The sequence below is a fragment of the Mustela erminea genome, chromosome 12, assembly GCF_009829155.1.
Source record: "Mustela erminea isolate mMusErm1 chromosome 12, mMusErm1.Pri, whole genome shotgun sequence".
Lineage (NCBI taxonomy): Eukaryota > Metazoa > Chordata > Mammalia > Carnivora > Mustelidae > Mustela > Mustela erminea.
In genome coordinates, this window is record NC_045625.1 from 6,622,138 (window position 1) to 6,641,853 (window position 19,716).

At 57.7% G+C, this 19,716-nt stretch overlaps 1 protein-coding gene across 6 annotated transcripts; it reads left to right on the plus strand.

The window, feature by feature from the left end:
* The first annotated feature begins 3,494 nt into the window (after window positions 1-3,494).
* Window positions 3,495-19,213, plus strand: SH3GLB2 (SH3 domain containing GRB2 like, endophilin B2). 6 transcript variants are annotated; one of them, XM_032306534.1, is made up of 14 exons: window positions 3,495-3,755; window positions 8,226-8,367; window positions 9,192-9,320; window positions 12,466-12,599; window positions 12,852-12,944; window positions 14,315-14,326; window positions 14,989-15,051; window positions 16,024-16,173; window positions 16,579-16,602; window positions 17,066-17,155; window positions 17,495-17,595; window positions 17,857-17,871; window positions 17,982-18,222; window positions 18,523-19,213. In XM_032306534.1, exons 1-14 carry the CDS (start codon window positions 3,693-3,695, stop codon window positions 18,628-18,630), a joined length of 1,365 nt encoding a protein of 454 aa, XP_032162425.1. In that variant the 5' UTR covers window positions 3,495-3,692; the 3' UTR covers window positions 18,631-19,213. The 6 variants fall into 6 exon arrangements, with proteins under 6 accessions (XP_032162425.1, XP_032162426.1, XP_032162427.1 ...); XM_032306535.1 differs by lacking the exon at window positions 17,857-17,871 and having other exon boundaries at window positions 3,496-3,755; XM_032306536.1 differs by lacking the exon at window positions 16,024-16,173 and having other exon boundaries at window positions 3,497-3,755.
* Window positions 19,214-19,716: the final 503 nt, after the last annotated feature.

Here is a 19,716-nt window from a genome sequence, read left to right on the forward strand (position 1 = left end):
AAACCTCCCCTATCAGACATTGTCCCGCTGAGAGTTGAAGTCAAGTGATTACGTTCCGACGGCCCAAAGGTGCCTCGAAGGAAACACTGGGTTTGGACTAGGACTGACCTGAGTTGGAATCAAGTTCCTCCACTTACTTAAGCTCGCTGGAGTTCCCGGGGTTTGCCGAGCCCCTGTAAGTGGGCGTGACTTGCCCAAGTCACAAGGCTTTGGTGAGGCTTGCAGAAAACAGTGTGGCAAGTCCTTTCATAACGGCGAACAGCTGTTTCTGGTTGGTTGGTTTTTGTTTTTCAAGATTTTATTTCTTTACTTCAGAAAGAAGAAGCAGAAGGGGGTGCAGAGGAAGAGGGAGAAGCAGACTCCCTGCTTAGCAAGAAGTCAGACACTGGGGCATGCTCCATCCTGGGACTCCGGGATCATGACTGGAGCTGAAGGTGGATGCTTAACTGATTGAGCCACCCAGGCGCCACTGCAAAGAGCTGTTTTTAAATATAATTATCAGCAAGGTCACATTTCTTCATTCATTGCACAACTAATATATCTGTGTGCCAGCCTTTCACAGGTGCACAGTGGTGGGGGCAAGATAGGTGGTGGCCCCAGGGAGCTCAGAGGAAGCAGATACCTAATTACAATGTTCTGTGATAGTTGCTCTGTTGCGAGAAACTCAGGAATGTGGGGAGACTAAGGAGGGGGAGATGAGAGACTCCTGAAAGAAAGGGAAGGCCAGATGCAAACCCAAAGGATGAACAAGGACTAGCTGGGTAAAAGGGAGAGGACAGAGCATTCCAGGAGCAGCATGGACTGTGACTCCAAGGCAAGAGAGAACCTGGTACCCAATGAGCCAAGGAAGAGGGAGCCAGAACAGAGAAGAGTGGTTTCCACAGTCGGACTGCCTGGATTCTGGGTTCAGTCTGCCACTCTCACTCTGTGCTCTGTAAGCTTGTGCAAATCAGTTAACTTCTTGGACACCCCGGTGTCTCAGTCGGTTAAGCATCTGCCTTCAGTTCAGATCATGATCCCGGGGTCCTGGGATGGAGTCCTGCATCAGGCTCCCTGCTTGGCAGAAAGTCTGCTTCTCCCTCCACCTCTCCCCCCTGCTTGTGCTCTTGCTCTCTCTCTCAAACAAATAAAATCTTGAAAGAAAAAAAAAATCACTTAACGTCTTTAAACCACACCTTCAGGGCACCTGGGTGGCTCAGTGGGTTAAGCCTCTGCCTTCGGTTCAGGTCATTATCTCAGGATCCTGGGATCAAGCCCCACATCGGGATCTCTGCTTGGCAGGGAGCCTGCTTCCCCCACCCCCCAATCTCTGCCTGCCTCTCTGCCTACTTGTGATCTCTCTCTGTCCAATAAATAAATAAAATAAAATTTTAAAAAAAGAAAGAACAACTTAAAAAAAGGATGGACTTTAAAACAACAACAAAACAAAACACACATTCTTCACCCCTAAAATGAGGAGGAGGATGGTTTCAGAGCTGTTATGACCATTCTAGATGATTATTCACTTAAAAGTGCTCAGTGCTGGACCTGGCATAGTCTCAGGACATTTGGGCCATTGGTAGTAAGAAAACGGCAATAGGCAATTGTAAACCGAGGTAAGTAGATGAAGCGTAGGTTCATTGGGACAGGTGTAAGTAATAATTACTGTCTGCTGTCTCTCTTTCCTACTCTCTTTCCTACTTATTTATCTTACTTTTTTAGTAGGCTCTATACCCAACACAGGGCTTGAATTCACAACCCTTAGAGGAAGCACTGCATGAGCTACCAACTGAGCCAACTGGGCACCCCGCTCTCTCTCCCCTTTATCCTCCTGTGTTTTTCTTCTCAGGACTCATCACTTGACATGTTGCATATTTGTTTGCCCAAGAGGGGCGGGGCCTTGTTGTGTTGTTGTTCTCTCTCCCTGGAGCCTAGAACAATGCCTGGGTCACAAAGACTTTCTCCTTGACCAAACCTGAATCAGGCTCCTCTGAGCACTCTGCTCAACTAGATTGACCCTGAACTTCCATCTGTGACTTGTAGAGTCCAGTTTTAGCAAGAATCCCACCCATTCCCCCCGCCCCCACTGGTGTCTGATCACCCTCCATATTTAAACAAATTCCTCATTTTCTACCCTCATATCTTGGCCTTCAGGGAGAATCCCGTTAGCCTTGATGTTTCCACTTAGTCATTTTCCATCCACGGACCCCACCCTGCTCTTTAGCTCTAAATCTCCACTTGCCCTTGTTGTATTCAAAGTCGAGCCCCATTTCCCTCCCCTACCGCAAACCCCCCACTGCAGTGGTCCCTCTTGAATAAAGTCTTCCTTACCATCTTTAACAAGTACTGTGAATGCTTTTTAAAAATATTTTAGGGCACCTGGGCGGCTCCGTTGGCTAAGCGACTGCCTGCAGCTCAGGTCATGATCCCAGAGTCCTGGGATCGATTCCCGCATCGGGCTCCCAGCTCCATGAGGAGTCTGCTTCTCCCTCTGACCTTCTCCTCTCTCATGCGCTCTCTCACTCACTCTCTCTCTCAAATGAATGAATAAAAATCTTTAAAAATATATATTTTATTTATGAGTCGCCTGGGTGGCTCAATGGGTTAAAGCTTGTGCCTTCGGCTCGGGTCATGATCCCAGGGTCCTGGGATCCAGTCCCACATCGGGCTCTCTGCTCAGTGGGGAGCCTGCTTCCTCCTCTCTCTCTGCCTGCCTCTCTATCTACTTGTGATCTCTGTCTGTCAAATAAATAAATAAAATATTTTAAAAAATGCTGTGCGTGCTGTCTGCTGGCACACTTTAAAAAATATTTATTTATTTATTTATTTATTTATTTTGGGAAAGAGAGAGAGAGAACGAGCAGGTGGAGGGTAGAGGGAGAGGAAGAGGGAGAGAAGCAGACTCCCGTTGACCTGAACTGAAATCAAGAGTCAGACATTTAACCGACGGAGCCACCCAGGCGCCCCTGAATCTTTTTTTTTTTTTCAAACAGTGTTCAATATGAGTTATTGGATGAGTGAACATATAAGGATAATTGATATATGCCTGTTGAAGATGATAGGGCTGGATGCTGACTCAATGAATGATATAGACCACCATAGACGGACATTGATAAATAAATGAATGATCAGTATAGATTAATAAAAGCACGTGGTGGTGGTGGTGGTGGTGGTGGTGGTGGTCTGCCCAGAGAGACCCAGGGCAAAAGAGGCAGACAAATAGGAAGACAGAAGGCCTAGTAGATGAGTGGGGTGCGAATGGTCAAAGGTACACGAAGAGGCACAAATGGGCAAGGAGCTGTGGGACAAGGAATGGAGAGAGGCCCCCCAGGTGGCAGACGGAGGCCTCAGGGCAAAGTAGCGGGTCTTGGCAAGACCCTGCTACCTCTGGTCCCCCCGGGTCCCTAAGACTCCTCCCCGGCCGCCCCGCCCCGCCCCGCCCCGCCCCGCCCCGCCCACTTTGGCTAGCTCCTCCCACGTGCCCCGCCCTGCACGCTCTGGCTGGCTCCTCCCCCGATGCCCGCGCCCCGCCCTGCGCGCTCGGGTGAGCTCGGCGGCGGCGGCGGCTGCGGGCTGGCGAGCGGGCACGCAGAGGGAGGGCGCGCAGAGGGAGGGCGCACCGGCAGCAGGTGGGCGGGGTACGGGCCGGCGGCGGCGGGCTGGGGGCTGCCAGGCTGCGCTCGGGCTGAGCGCTGCCGGCCGTGCGTCGCGCCATGGACTTCAACATGAAGAAGCTGGCGTCGGACGCGGGCATCTTCTTCACCCGGGCGGTGCAGGTGAGGCCGTGCGCCCTGGGCCTCGCGGCCCGGATGTGGGGCGGGCCGGGAGCACCCCTGCGGGAGAGCCGGGGGGTGGCGCAGGAGAAGCCCCTGGAGGCTGCCGCGCCCTCCCGGCTGCGGGACACCCCGGCCCTCACATCCCCTACTGCGGCGCTGCCCAGAAGAAAGAGCCCGGGGCGGCCGGCCACTCTGGCCGCATACTCAGCGTAACCCGGGCCCGGGGACTGAGCCGGGCCGCGGCCCCGTTACCTGGGGGGAAGTATCGGGGCCCACGGTTTCTGCAGGCTGGGTTACCCCGCTGCCGTAGCTCCCGCCCCAGGAGGGAGAGAGCACTGGGAGGCCCCTCCCTCCCCGCCCTTGCCCAGCAGTGACTCTGGCAGTCGTCCGGAGGCCTGAGCCCCAGGCCCAAGGACCATGCACCTGCCACGACCCCTTCTCTGAGCCTCAGTCTCTGCACCCGTGCAATGGGCTGGTGGTACTGATTCCGTCAGGTCCCCTGTACACGCTTGGATAGTCAGTCCGGAAGCCAGGAGGGCTGGGATTATTTCCTTTCTGCTCCACGGGAGGCCTGTTTCCTCTTATTTCTCCAAGCCTGGAGGATGGGGAAAGGGCTGAGGTCTGGCTGGGTGCCCTCCTTGGACAGCTGTCCAGGCTGATGGTGCCGGAATCGGAACAAGTCCTATCCACATTCTGGGGCCAGGAGAGAAACTGAGGCATCTTAATGTAACGGTGAAGACCTGGAGGCAGCTATGGGCATGGATGCTCCCTGTTGTGACCTTGAGGAAGGGGCTTCATCTCTTGGCCTCAGTTTTTCAATCTGAAAAATGGGATTAGCAATCCCAGGAAGCTTGTGAGGAGAGCTGGGTACTCTGCATGTACATGCTCCATAAAGATAAAGCTGTGGGGCGCCTGGGTGGCTCAGTCAGTAAAGCATCTGCCTTCGGCTCAGGCCGTGATCCCAGGGTGCTGGGATCGGGCCCCATGTTGGAGTCCCTGCTTAGCAGGGAGGCTGCTTCCCCCTCTCCTTCTGCCCCCCACCCCCCCGCACTCATGCTTTCTCTCTCTCTCTCTCAAATTAAAAAAAAAAAATCTTAAAAAAAATAAAGGCACGAATACTAGTAGTGTTAACGTAGTTAGTATGGCATGTGACCTTGGGCAAGTCAGTTTTCCCCCTCCTGTCAATCGGGTGTGATACCCGGTCTGCCTCCAGAGGTGGCTGCAGACTTGGGGCTTGGCCTGTCGCAGTGCTCTGGGAGCCAGTCCTATTGTTTGTCCTTGCTGTTGTCTGGAGAAGCCCAGCCCCAGACAGTCTCTGGGAAACCCATGTGCTCATGTTTACTAGAAAGCACCATGTCCCGTGTCCCGCTGAGGATTAGTGCCCCAGTGAGGACTTGCTGCCTGGTATTTCAAGCCCCGCAAGGTGATCCCAGCCCTAGTGGGTTTCCTAGGACCCTGGAGCCCCTTGGCTGTCCTCAGTTCATCTGGAAGATGGGAACCTTCCCAGTGTCGGTATGGCAACCGCTCTATCTCCCACATCTGGGAGAACCTGATCTGCCAGTTTCCTGCTATTGTGGGGTGCTGGCACCTGACCTAGCCAGGGCCTGCAGAGCCTGGGGTGTGGGGAAGCTTGAGCTCTGTGGCTTCCCTTCTCTTGGTCGGGGCAGGCCCAGTGGGTCACCCGTACTGGAGTGGGAGCCAGCGCCCAGGCTCCAGACTCTGGGGTGGAGGAGGGAGCTGGGAGCTTTATAAATAGAGGCTTTCTCTGGCTCTGCACGCCCACCCCCTGCTGCTGCCATTGTGCAGGGAGCAGCCTCGGACTCTGCAGACATCAGCCCCTGAAGCATGGGTCCCTTCCTCTTGGTAGTGATGGGGCAGGGTGACAGGCCAGAGGAGAGAAGTCTTGAAATATCACCTGCGTAGGACCCTTGGGACCTGCTGAGGCCAGGCTGCCTGGAGATAGGCGTCAGTAGGGATGGGAGGGAGTTCTTCATTCTCAGTGTGTGGGCAGCTTCTCTGCCTAGGGGCCACCATGCCAGGCCCCAGGACATACTGGGTAAGCCATCAGCCCCTCCGCGTACCCGGGACACCTTTTAGAGCCTTGCCCCATGGCCATCCAGTAGGGAGCCTGGCGATGGGGATCCCTTTTGCATGGGTGATTCTGGGATTCCAGGTCCCTGAACGGTGCCTTGAAAGTGAGGGTGAGTTTGTGAAGTTGGTCCAGGGGCTGGGAAATGCCCAGCTAAGGGCACCGAGGCAGGAAAACCTAGGGCATATTGAGTATGATGCCAGCGTAGGTGCGAGTGGGCCGTGGAAGCCATAGTACCAAGGCTGTTCGTAGTAACTGCCGTAATAGTAAGAGTAGTGGCAGAACTAGTAACAGTAAAGGCCGTGAGGAGGCAGTAGCTCTGTCGTCGTCTGAGCCGGGCAGGCAGCACTGGACATGGGATGGAGGTCCGGAAAGCCCCGTAGGATACTGAACCTGGGTGGACCTGGGGTGTGAGGGATGGCTGCCCCGAGGCTCCGTTAACCTTGCACATTCGGGTGACATAACCACCTAAAGTAGGGTGCCTGGTCCTCCGTGGTCATGATGAGAGCAGCTAAGGCTGCTTAGGGCGGTGCTGTGTGTTTCCAAATCTTCTGTGAGATAGGTCCTGTTATCCCCTTTGCCAGGGCAGGGGAGCCCCTGGCGAAGACCAGAGAGGTGGCTTTGCCTCTCTAAGCCTTGATTTCCTTATCTGGAAAATGGAGCTAAGGCTACCCCTAAGGGGCTGGGAGAGGTGAGGCCTGCTCGGGGCCTGGCTCTGGGAGGCCCCCGTCTAGGGAATGTGAGAAGGCCCAGGAGTAGGGAGAGGCGGGAGGAAGCGGGGAGCAGCTGCTTCCCAGGTCGGGAGCCACAGGCTGTCAGCCTGGCCCACCCGGGTCAGGCCTACAGTGAGAAACCCAAGCCCTGTTGCATAATGGATGGCTGCCCAGTGACGCTGCCCAGTGACTCTCCGTGGCTGCCGCCCCCTCCCTGCAGCTGGGCTGGAGCTGTTGTTGGCCTCTGGATGATTGATCGACGCCAAGCCATCTGGGAAGGGCCTCCAGACTCCCAGCCCAGAGTGACCCTGACTTGAGCACAGTCTGCCCCTTGCTTAGCGTCAGTGGCATCATCTGTGACATGGGAAACTTGACCCAACTGTCCTGGAGGCTCTCGGAGACGTCAACGGGTCACTGGTGTCAAATGCTTATAGCCCAGGGTTGGACCACCACGCGGTCAGCAGTGCTGCTGCGTTATTACTGATCTTTCTCCTGCAGGTCTATGCCCTTTTGCTATTTGACTACGACCTTGAACAGGCTCTTTCTACCAGAGCCTTCTAGATCAGAGGGGCCAGGACTTGGGCCAGTATCAGGTTGTTCTCGCGTGGCCTGCACAACCTCGGCCGGCTCTGACTTCTGGGATATCCTGGTTCTTGCCTGGCCTTGGGGCGGGGCTGCCAAGCTTTCTAAGCCTTGTGCGTGCCCAGCAGTTGGCTCTGAGGGCCTAGTGGTGTTCCCTGTCCACTGCACCAGGCGACCAGAGGCCAGCCATGTGGCTGTCCCATGCCCACACACTCCCTTTCCTTCTCGCTGCCTCGCCATCAGCTCTTTGCAGCAGTGGCACCGACTCCCTGCCAGACTCAGGCCTTCATGTCTTACCCAGACCTTTCTTTTTTTAATTATTTTATTTTTTTTTTTTTTAAGTAGACTCCACACTCCACGTGGGGCTCAAACTCATGACCCTGAGCCCCCTCAGGCGCCCCTTACCCACATCTTTCTCATTTCATCCTATTTCAGCTATGAGGGAGCTGGTATTTTTTATTCTTCTCATTTTTCAGCTCAGGAAACTAATGCCAGGGAGGCAAAGCCACTTGCCCAAGGTCCCACCGCTCATCAGTGCAGACCTGAGACTCAAATCAGGTCCCTCTGACTCTGAGAGCTGGGTTCTTCCCACTTACTCCCCTGGCACCTCCTTCCCCCTGGCTCCCAGTCCCCCAAGGAGCCTGTAATCACCCCAGACTTTGCTCTGTGCTCTGCACCTGTGTTACCAGGTGCTCAGGGAATAAAAGTCAAGCTAGGAGGACCCTTAGAACTAGGCCCTCAATGACTCCTTATCCCCCTAAGTAATAAGCTAGATTTTTGTACAAATGTGCATTTTTGGGGGGGTCTCTAGCTTTCTGGGTTTCCAAAAGAAGCCGTGATCCCCAACCTTTGGTCCAGCGTAATTTTACAGAGAGGCAAATTGAAGCACAGAGCAGGGTTGTAACGTGGTCAGGGTCACAGAGCAGGTTAGGGGCAAAGCCAGTTTCTTGACCTTGGGCTTGGTTCTAGTTGGGTGAGGGGGGAGGAGGTATAGAAGCGTGGGGCAGGGGCAGTCTTTGCTTCCCCGCTGCCCGGCCCTCCCCATCCCTCAGCGCTTCACAGAGTTCACAGTTCACCCCCCCACAGTTCACAGAGGAGAAATTCGGCCAGGCTGAGAGGACCGAGCTGGATGCACACTTTGAAAACCTTCTTGCCCGGGCAGACAGCACCAAGAACTGGACGGAGAAAATCCTACGGCAGACGGAGGTGCTGCTGCAACCCAACCCCAGTGAGTGGGTCTGGGCGGTCCTGGGCGAGGGGCTGGAGGCCACTGGCAGGAGGCCTGGGCCGCAGGTGCGACTGGGTGGCACACGGGATTTGGATCAGGTTACTGAGGCTTCTGAGGCCTGCTTAGGGCAAGGCGAGCAGTTAAAGAGTCCAGCAGAGAGTGATGGGCTCCAGGATGCGCTCTCTGGGGCAGCAGGAGGTTTAAGAGTTTTGCACCAAGGAGTTGGAGAAATGCTTGAGACTAAAACACGCTTGGGAAGAGGCAGGGAAAGCATGAGCTCAATCTGTTGAGAGGCTGGCGGGGCCTAGAGATGGAGAAGGGCTTGCCCTGAGTCACACTGCAGCGAGCGTGAGCAGGGAGCACGCAGAAGCCTCGGGCAGGAGAACCTGGGGGGCAGGGCGGGCTGTCTTGGGGTCGTGAAGCTCTCTGCCTCCAAGTCTCCTGTATAAGTGGGTGTCCCTGGAGCTTTCTGGAGCCAGCGCCGGACGACTGTCCATGTGTGTATTAGGTTCTGTAAATCCATATCAGTTGGAGGGAGAAGTGAGTGGGCCTTTACTTTGGGCCTGTCACCCCCAGCTGTGTGACCTGGGTAGGCATTTCATGTCTCCGAGCTGTGGCTTCCTCCTCTCTGGAGTGAGGGGTCCTCTGGGGTTGAGTGCTGGTTTCACTAGGTTGAAATGGGCTCCAAAGAGAGAGTAATCTGCCTGTTACCAGGCCAGGCACCCCCATGGGGGGCCCTGGTCTGGGTCTGTTTCTGTCCCCATGGCTGCCATCCTTGGGTTGTACTGACGAGCCCCGTGGCTTTGGCTGCTGTCTCCCTGCAGGTGCCCGCGTGGAGGAGTTCCTGTATGAGAAGCTGGACAGGAAGGTGCCCTCGCGGGTCACCAACGGGGAGCTGCTGGCTCAGTACATGGCGGAGGCGGCCAGTGAGCTGGGGCCCACGACTCCCTATGGTGAGCCAAGCCCCCAGCCAGGGTCCGGGGTCACAGTCTCTTGCTCTCGAATTTTCCTCCATCTCTCTCTTCCTTCCTTTCTTGCTTTGTGCTTGTGAAGTACACAAATATCTCCTTGTCAACATTCATGAAATGGATGAATGAAAGTGCAGAAAATGAAAAAAAAATTGAAATAAATGAAAATAAACAAGTGAGGGGCGCCTGGGTGGCTCAGTGAGTTAAAGCCTCTGCCTTCGGCTCAGGTCATGATCCCAGGGTCCTGGGATCGAGTCCCGCATCGGGCTCTCTGCTCAGCAGGGAGCCTGCTTCCCTTCCTCTCTCTCTCTGCCTGCCTCTCTGCCTACTTGTGATCTCTGTCTGTCAAATAAATAAATAAAATCTTCAATAAATAAATAAATAAATAAACAAGTGAAAAAAATTCATTTGCCTTGCAAACACCTCAATCAGTGCAGATGAAAACAGAGTGAGAAACGGAAGTCTCTCATACCCAGTTCTGGTTTCTGTGCCTTTCTTAATGGGATCGTACTGTACGTACCCTTCTGCGACCTGATTTTTCATCTCGGTATTGTGTTAGCTACCTTCTCCCAGTGGCACATAGAGAGCCACCGCCATCTTTTATTTTTCTTTTTTTTTTTTTTAATTTTTAATGTTTTACAGAGATATAATTTACATGCCATAAAATGCACCTGTTTTAAGTATATAATTCAGTGCTTTTTCGTAAATTTACAGAGTTGTGCAAACATCCCCCCAAGCCTATTTAAAGAACATTTCTGTCCCCTGCACAAAAGGCCATGTCTGCTTAGAGTCAGTCCCCAGTCCAGTCCCCCCGCTGCTAACTACTCATGCACATTCGTGTGCCTATAAATGTGCTTTTTCTGAACCTCTCATATAAATGGAATCACATGTTGTGTTGGGTGGTTTTTAAGATTTTATTTATTTGAGAGCAAGAGAGAGCACATATGCATTCATGAGGAGCAGAGGGAGAGGGAGGGGGAGTGTGTCCCACGCAGGCTCTGCATGGAGCCGGACGTGGGGCTCGATACTGTGACCCCAGATCATGACCCAAGCCGAAAGCAAGAGTTGATTGCCTGAATGACTGAGCAGCCCAGGCCCCCCACGGTGTGCTGTGTTTTGCATCTGGCTCCTTTGAGCATAGCATCTCTGACGTTTATTTGTGCCATAATGTGTTTTAGGATTTCATTCCTTGTTATTGTGGGATAGTAAGTGTCCCGTTGTATGGCTAGACATTTGGGTTGTGTCCTTCCGAGCGTTTGCACAAAGAACTTTGTGAGGGCATGTGTTTTCCCTTCTCCTGGATATGCACCTAGGAATGAATGGACTTGCTAGGTCACACAGTAAACTTAAGTTTAGCTTTTTAGGAAATTACCAAACTGTCTCCCGAAGTGGCTGTGGGACTTTGTATTTCCACCAGCAGGATGGTGGTTAATTTCCGTATATTTGGATTTTCCAAGTTTCCTTCTATTGTTGATTTCTAATTGATTTTGCTGTGATCAGAGAGCATTTTCTGTATGATTTTAACCTTTTACGTTTATGAAGATTTGCTTATAGCCTAGTATATGGTCTGTCCTGGAGAGTGTTGTTCACTGGAGATCATATGCTGTGTTGCTGTGGAGTGGGGTAGAGACAACAGACCAAATTGGGTGACAGGGTTGTTCTAGTCTCTGTGGGCTTGCGGATTTTGTCTTGTCCTCTGCTTTACCGAGAAGTACTGAAGTCTCCCACTATTTCTGTTTCTGGCTTCAGATCGTCAGTGTTTACTTCATATGTTTTCGGAGCTCTGTTGTGAGGTCTGGGTATTTACTATTGTTATATCTTCCTGACGAATTGACTTATATCATTGTAAAATGCTGTTGTCTCTGGTCACGTTCACAGTAAAGTCCATTTTATCCGACAGCAGTTCACGCACTCCTGTTCTCTTAGGAGGACAGTTCACATGGTATACCTTTCTCTGTTCTATTTTCAACCTATTTATGTCTTTAAATCCAAAGTCTTTTATAGTCAGTACATATTTGGATTTTTTTTTTTAAGATTTTACTTATTTATTTGACTGAGAGAGGGAACACAAGCCAGGGAGAGGGAGGGGGAGAAGCAGGCTTCTTGCCGAGCAGGGAGCCCGATGCAGGGCTGAGTCCCAGGGCCCTGGGATCATGAACTGAGCCGAAGGCAGACGCTTAACCGACTGAGCCACCCAGGCACCCCTGTATTTGGATTTTTTCTTAAAAATCCACTCTATCTTCACTCTTTGATTGGAATGTTTAATCCATTTGTATTTAACATAATTATTGATGTAGTTGGATGTACATATGCTATTTTATTAAATTTTCAATAAACGAGATTACCGTCTTGTTTCCAGATCTCCTGTTAAATTTCTGGCAGAGCTCTTCCAACCAGTATTCCTTATTCAAGTCAGCTGTGACGTTGGTCTTCCTCAATTATTTGCCGTTGAGATCACTGCTGTTTCCAGCAGGGTCCCCTGGATTATTCTGTGCTCCCACCCAAATCAAGTCAGCCCCGATACCACTGCCTTTCCCTGCGGCCCATCCCCCACCCCTATCCGCTGCCCACCTGCGGACTTGCCCCGCCCAGGCAGAGCTACAACAACCGCAGAGCCGCAGAGCGAAGAGCTGACCATGCAAGCCGCCCTCGACCCCCCCACCCCCACCCCGGCGCCCGCCCCGCCCCAGGCTGGGAAGCCACAGGTTCCCATCTTGTTCCTACCAAGGTCCAGTAGTTCTTGAGTAAATATTCTCAGTTTCTTTGCATTTGGTCAATTTCCAGAGTCCGGAAACATTTGCTTTTGACAATGATACCCATTTTTACTGTTGCTTTTTGGGAACAGGATTGGTTGAGGTGCCTTCTGTGTTCTGGAAGTCTCCCCCCCCACCGCCCCCCTCATCTTTGTCACACCGTGTCCTAGTCCGCGTTTGGGACATCCTGCTATTTACGTCAGTCTCCTGTCGACAGACACGCAGGTCGCCCCACAGGCTTCCAGGCCAGCGGTTCTGCACTGAGCCCGCAGAGCTGTGCTCACGCCTCCGCGGCCTGCCTCTCCCTGGGCGCTCCCTTAGGGTCCGAGCAGCCCGAGCCCCAGCCTCTTCCTCACCCTTAAACTCCATTTAATCAGGGAAGACACTCATCAAGGTGGCAGAAGCTGAAAAGCGCCTGGGAGCCGCCGAGAGGGATTTCATCCACACGGCCTCCATCAACTTCCTCACGCCTCTGCGCAACTTCCTGGAAGGGGACTGGAAGACCATTTCGGTGAGAGGACTGGGGCCCCCGCTGCCTGGTCACCGCTGTCCTCCTCCGCGGGGCCGCCGAGACAGGCTCTCCTCCCATCCCGGGAGCCCAGCACTCCCAGGGCTCCCCAGATGTGGCTCTTGTGGACCGAATGACACAGTGGGTGACCTCTCCCTGTCGGGGCCTCGGTTTCCCTGTTTGGCCCTGGCGGCCCGGTGGGCCAGTCCTGCCGCAGCCCAGGCTCTCACTCTGCCCTGCTCCCCCTCCCCGCAGAAGGAGAGGCGTCTCCTGCAAAACCGGCGTCTGGACTTGGATGCCTGCAAAGCGCGGCTGAAGAAGGCCAAGGCTGCAGAGGCCAAAGCCACGGTAGGTGTCCCTGCTGGTCTCCTGCCCCACCACCCCCAGCTCTGTTCGGAGCCAAGGGAGGGTGAAGGGACCTGACGTTTGGCATGACCTTTCTTCCCTTTCCCTGCCTGGAGAGGCTTGGCTGGGGGATGCTGGTCCTGGCTGACCGCTTCAGGTCATGCCTCTCTGCCCCTCTCCCGCGGGAACCCTGGCCACCCAGAGCTCTGGGTCCCAGGGCAGACATTTATGGGGTGACCTGACCAGCAGTGCCCCGACCCAGGCTCAGGGCACGCCACAGCCTCCCCAGACAGACAACCAACTGGAGTTTTTCGCATGGCCCTGCCCTGTCCTTCCTGAATGCTCGGCTCTGTCCCCCGGCTCTGCCCGGGCATGGCTCCCCCTTACTAACTACCCCACCCGCTGCTCCAGCGCTGGTCCCGGGGTGCCCTGATGGTGGGAACCCTGGAGCTGGACCGTGCACCTGCTTAGGGACGTGACCGAGGGCCCTTTCAGGTAATCCCGTGGCCCTGGGTCAGGACTTCCCTCTACTCTCAGCTCACTGAGGCCCGCTCGGCCTGGCCAGGCCAGCCGATGGAGTGTGGCACAGTTTGCCCAGGGCTTAGGCCAGGGTGGGGAGAGCAGGCCTGAGGGGGAGCACGCTCTCGGCATGTCAGGCTGCTTGGCAGTGTGGGGGCCTAGAGGCCACCTCACACCCAGGAACCAGGTCGAGGGCAGGCCGGGGATACCGTCACCTGTGTCTTCCCAGACTCGCAGCTGCCCCAAATGCTCCTTGCGTCCCTCTCCCACAGTGTGGCCACTGGGGACCATGGAGTCTTGGCCTGTGCCACCTCTGGTGAGAGCCAAGGGCAGGGTCTCAGCACACCCGGGTGTGTGGGGTCCAGATCGGAGGCAGGGGCTCAGCCACTGGAGTCTTGTTGTGGTTGGGTGAGATGACCCATGGCTACAGGGCTGACCTCTTGAAGTCAGCTGGACAGGATAGTCTCCTTGGAGTACCTCGGCCAGAACCGGCTTCTCCTCCACCAGGCAGGCCAGGGGAGCCTTTCCTTAGTCACCAGAGCGGCACGACCTCCTCTCCAGTTGTCTGGCCCAGACAGCCTCAAGCCCTTGAATTAGGCCCCGCGCCCTCTGCAGAGAGGCCCAGGGTAACCCGGGCGCAGCAAGCGCCCCAGAGGACCGCAGCCCGACGGGTCACCCCTGCCCTCCCGCGTAGACCCAGGCACACGGGCAGAGCAGGACTCCTTCCGGACGGCAGGGTCGTCTGCCCACCTGCCTGCCTCCCACCTCGGGGGGCCTGCTCCCGCCTGCGCTGTGGACTCACTAACCTCTTTGTTTTTGTTCCTTTCCGTTCTGCTTTGGGTAACTTGGCTCAGTGTGAGGGAGATGTGAGTATACCTTTCCTGCGTGCTGTGCTGCTTCTGGTTTGCCCAGCCCAGCCTCGGGCCCAGGGGCCTGGCCGGCCCAGGGGACGTCCTGGGCGTTTTGCAAGCAGCTGGTCTCCCCACCAGAGCCTCTGCCATGCGTAGCCTCTGGTTTAGGGAGACGCCAGGCACTGGAGCCTGTGAGTCAGCTTTTTGCAAACGTGGAAAGCCTGTCACCCTGTCCATCCATGCGTCCATCCGTCCACCTTGTTGTGGGGGAGGGGCCTGGTCCTGTGTGGAGATTCTGGGATGGAGAAAGCCGGTGGGGGGTGATTGGTCTGGAGAGCTGTGGCTCTAACCGGAATATCTGAGCCAGGCTCGGGTCCGGGGAGGAGGGGGGCCAGGCCCGGTCTGCGACTCACCTGAAGGCTCCCTGGCGTCTGCTTTCCTGGGCTCCCAGCGTGACCACCCACCTGGTCTTTGTCTGACTCTCCATGTCCCCAAGCCCACCTTGTGTCCAGGAGGTTGGAGTGGGGACAAGGGTCCGTGTGGTATGTGTCTACAGCCTCCTGTCCCTTGGGCCGGGGCTCCTGGCCTCCCCCGACAACCCCACCCCGTGGGAGATGCTGGGGCAGCGCCTGGCCCGGGATGACCCCCCTCCCCTCCGTGACCTCTGTTCCCGCCAGACGGTGCCTGACTTTCAGGAGACTAGACCGCGTAATTACATTCTCTCGGCCAGCGCCTCCGCGGTAAGCGCCCCACCCCGGCCGCCCGGCCTCTCTCTGCCCTGGCACCAGGGGACTGCGTGGCACCAGGAACACAGGGCGCATCCCCCGAGCCAGGAAGGCACCAGCCCTGCTCCTGGCCGCCTGCCTGTGCCCTGCGCCTGATCACGGGCCTCCCTCCTCTCTGTGCCACGCTGGAGCTTGGGGCCAGGTCAGCCGCCCCAGACAGCGTGGGGACAGCGCAGGCCCCATCTTCTGGGACCCAAAGGTCTGCCCTCCATCCCCCATCAAGGGCACTGCCCCCCGGTCCACGTCGGGCTTGAGGACCCCACAGCTGTGACGAGGGGGGCACTCTTCATCCAGCCACCTCTCTGGCACACCTGCCCAGCATCCTGGCAGCGAGGAGGGGCCCCGAGCCCGAGCAGGGAGGGTGGGGACCGGTGGGCTGGGGGCAGGCATGTCCGGGGGCCCAGGGCAGCCATGGGGGCTGAAGACTCCGAGTGCCGTGGGTTCTTTTCTCCTGTGTTGTTCCTGGGTATTCACCGTTCAGTGTGGGACACGGGCCAGTCACACCTCCCCCAATGTACCCGCCCCCACCACTGCTGTGCCTTCTCTGCCTTCTTCTCTGACCTTCCATTTCCAACTGGGGGGGTGGCACGCACTTGCTTGGGCCGTCAGGCTCTCCGCCCCGTCATAGCGTGTTGCCGTGTGTGTCTGTGCCCTCAGGCGGCGGCCGGGCCATCGTCCCTCGGGGCGGCAACGCCGGAGCACTCCAGCAGCCCCTCTCTCTGCGTGTCCTCCGGCCATGCGCGCAGAGGTCACTCCCCACGTTTTGGTTTTCTAAATGGCACCGTGGTGGGACATCTCGGGACACAGGGCTGGCCCCGCTCCGCTTTCAGTCCCTCAGGTCGCCATCTTAGGACAGACTTCCCGCGCTGGGCAGGAGAAATGGGTCTCCTAAGTCGTGGCGGGGGGAGGGGGGTCTTTCTTCTTTAGACTCTGGATGACACTTCCTGCCCCCCTTCTTGGGCCGAGTGGAAGGAGGAATATCCCGGAGGGTGGAGACCGCCCTGTTTTTTTCTTTTGCCATTGAACCCCAGTGTGACTCGGGCACGAGGCTGCCTTTCTCTGCCGAAGGACAGAAAGGTTCAGTGACTGGCCTAGGGTCACACGGCCCTGCGTCCCAGCCCACCAGCCTTAGCTAATTGTCAGGGTGGGATGGGGGACACTGGGTCTCCCATCAGGGCCCGGGGGCTTCCGCTGTAGGAGAAACCAAGCAGGACTTCCCAGCTGGCTGTCCCCTACCTCCCCTGCATGCGGCATGTTGGGCTGGATGTGGTGGATAGCGACGCTGCTCACACCAGGCCGCGCCCCAGCCTCAGCTCCTGGTTGGGTTCGGGGGAGTGAGGAAGGGTATGGGGGGGGCACGGGGGGGTCTTGGGGAGCTGGGGCAGGGCGCGGGCTCTGGGGTTCAGCCGTCCTCACCCCACTCCCCCACTGACCGGTGCCCCCTCCCTCCCCTGCTGCCCGGTCCTGTCGTGGTCTCCGAAGCTCTGGAACGATGAGGTGGACAAGGTGAGTCTGGACTCGGGAGGCTGGCCGTGGGTGGGGGGCCACGGGTGGGGTAGGGTAGGGGTCAGATTGGTTTCCGGTTCTGGGCTCTGCCGCTGTCGGGGGTATTACTTGCTCTCTCTGGGCACACTGCCCCCACAGTTCCTCTGAGCACACAGGGGAATGGCGTTGTCAGATGGCTAGGGACAGTGTCACAGCAAGGTTGTGTCAGGGCACCCATGGGTCCGTCTTTGGCTACTTGCAATGGACTGGGTCCAGAGGGGTCCCAGCAAGGGGGCAGGGCTCCAGGCCTGAAGTCAGGGGTGAGAAGTGCACTCCTGCCACCAAGATCTCTGTCCGCGTCCCCAGGGGGATGTGTCCTCTGCACCCAGAGTAGGAGAGGAGGCTGCTCCAGGGCAGACCACAGATGGGAGGGAAGGTGGGGCCACTGTTGCTGTCAGCCGCCGTCCCACTCTGCCTTTCCCAGGCCGAGCAGGAACTCCGAGTGGCCCAGACGGAGTTTGACCGGCAGGCGGAAGTGACCCGACTCCTGCTGGAAGGGATCAGCAGCACTCACGTGAGTCCCGCCCTGTGCTGCCCCTCCGTCGTCCACCATCTTCCTGGCCCCGCCCCGGGCCCCCCACTGAACTCCTCCACAAGGAGGCAGACCATGAACTTGGATCTCAGAAGCAGGTGGCGAGGGGCAGTGCTTGAGCCCAGGGTCCTCAGGGTGGAACTTCAGCTTTGGTCCAAGTGCCAAAGGCTGGGCAGCCCTCCCTGCCCTCCAGGGAGCCGGCTTGGGGCCAAGGACGGAGTGCTAAAGGCCAGGGTCTGCGGTCAGGCAGGAGACAGCGTCTGGTCGGCCAGGCCGCCTCCCAAGCCAGCACCGCTCTCCCCGCACCGCCCCCCTCCGCAGGTGAACCATCTTCGCTGCCTCCATGAGTTCGTGGAGTCCCAGACAACTTACTACGCACAGTGCTACCGCCACATGCTGGACTTACAGAAGCAGCTGGGCAGGTGCCCGCTGGGGTCCCCCGGCTCCCAGGCCCCACAAGCAGCCCATCCCCTTCTCCCCCTGGGGCAAAGACCTTCTCCCCAGGCTCAGCAAGCCCCCAGACTTGCAGGGCGGGTTAGAGGGCCCCTGACCAAGCCCTCTGTCGGGGCATCACAGGCCTGTGTGGGTGACAGGGAGGTGGCTGGCCTGGGCGGGAGGATGGCAGGGACAGGGAGGTGCGGCTCACGATTCCCCTCGCCTTGCTTTTCCCTTCACGCTGCCAGCTCCCAGGGAGCCATGTAAGTAGCTGGGGTTCCCTTGCCTCTGTAGCAGTGGGCCCAGGTGTTTGGCGGAACACGTGGGACTCCCACGGGGACACAGCTCCCAGCTGAGATGTCACCCCCTCCAGATTCCCAGGCACCTTTGTGGGCACCACGGAGCCCGCCTCCCCGCCCCTCAGCAGCACCTCGCCCACCACCGCTGCAGCCACTATGCCCGTGGGCCCCTCTGTGGCTGGCCTGGCCCCTCCAGGAGAGGCCGCTCTCCGCCTAGAGGAGGTGACACCCCCCGCCAGCGGGACCCGGAAGGCCCGGGTCCTCTACGACTACGAGGCGGCCGACAGCAGCGAGCTGGCCCTGCTGGCTGATGAGGTGGGTCTGGCACCGCGGGTTGGTGGCCAAGGCCGGGCTCAGGAGCGCCAGGGAACAGGAATGGGGAGCCCCCCCCCCACTGCCTTCAAGTATCTGAGGGACCCTGGGGGGCGGCAGGGGCTGGGGGGTGAGTGGAGGCAGCTGCAGCCCTGAGGAAGCTGTCTCTACCCGGAGCGGGTGAGGAGGCAGACGCCCGCCTCTGGAGGTGCAGATGCCCGGGTCTCATGGGGCCCTGACAGCCCTGTCCCCATGCTGTCCTGCCCGGCTGGGCTGTGACCACCCCTCTGCCCTCCTCTTCAGCTCATCACCGTCTACAGCCTGCCCGGCATGGACCCAGACTGGCTCATCGGCGAGCGAGGCAACAAGAAGGGCAAGGTCCCAGTCACCTACTTGGAACTGCTCAGCTAAGCCGGCCCCCTCCAGGCCCCTGCCCACCCTGGCCTGGGCGGGAGAGGACAGGAGGCAGCCCTGCCACTTGTCTGCTGGTGACTCAGCTGCTCAGGGTGGGGAGACTGGCCCCATTCTGTCCATGCCCCCGGTCGTCCAGCTGTGAGGGGGGCCCCTCCCCCAGCCCTGCTTCTGGCGCCCCCCGCCCCGCCTGCAATCCCCCGAGCACCCCGGCTCCCCAGCCCTCCTGGCTCCGCCTAAGGAGGGTGGAGGGACTGGCCGCAGTGCTGCCCTAGGCACCCTGACCCTGTGGGAAGCCTGGGGTGTGCCCTTGGCCAGAGAGCACCTGCCTTTTGGTTGCCAAAAGCAACAAGATGGGGGGGGACAGGCAGGTGTGCAGCAGGGCTGGGGCCCGGGTGGCAGAGGGGCGCCGGGCGGAGTGGCGTCTCCCAGGTGCTGCCCTCCCCTCCCGCGCGGACGGCTCACGCAGAGTTCCGTGGCTCAGCCTGCACTTCTCCACACTCACTTTTTAACGGATCTTTTTACTCTGCCTGTCTGCTTGCTCTCTAGCCAGTGACGAACAATAAACTGTCCTTCACGTGCATGTCGCCTCGGCTCCTGTCGGGCTGTGGGCCCCCCGGGGCTGGCCCTGAGGGTGGGCAAGGGAAACCTCCGAAGGGCGGCTTCCTGCTCCCTCCTTCCCGGGCCGCCCTTCCTCCCGCAGGGCGCGCATGGCTCGGGGGGCGGCCCTGTTCCTGCACATGAGGCTGCGGAAACCTTTTGTGCCTAAGAGAAACTTGCCTAGATGCGGGCCGAGCGGAGCAGACAGTACCGTGCGTGAGGGTTTCAGCTGCCAGCCTGTGGCCGGTCTGCGTGTGCTCAGGCCGTCCTCACAGATGAGGGCAGAGAACAGAGTCACCTCCTCGAGCTTTCGTAACGGGCAAGTGGCCGCACAGGGACTCTAGCCCAGGTCAGACTGGTTCTAGAAACTTCATGTGAAGGCCCCTCACCAGGCCCTGCTCTCTGGTGAGGAGGTCCTGCTCCCAAGGAGGGGCAGGGAGGGAGGCATGGGCGCGGAGCTGTAAACAGGACTGGGACTTCAGGAGA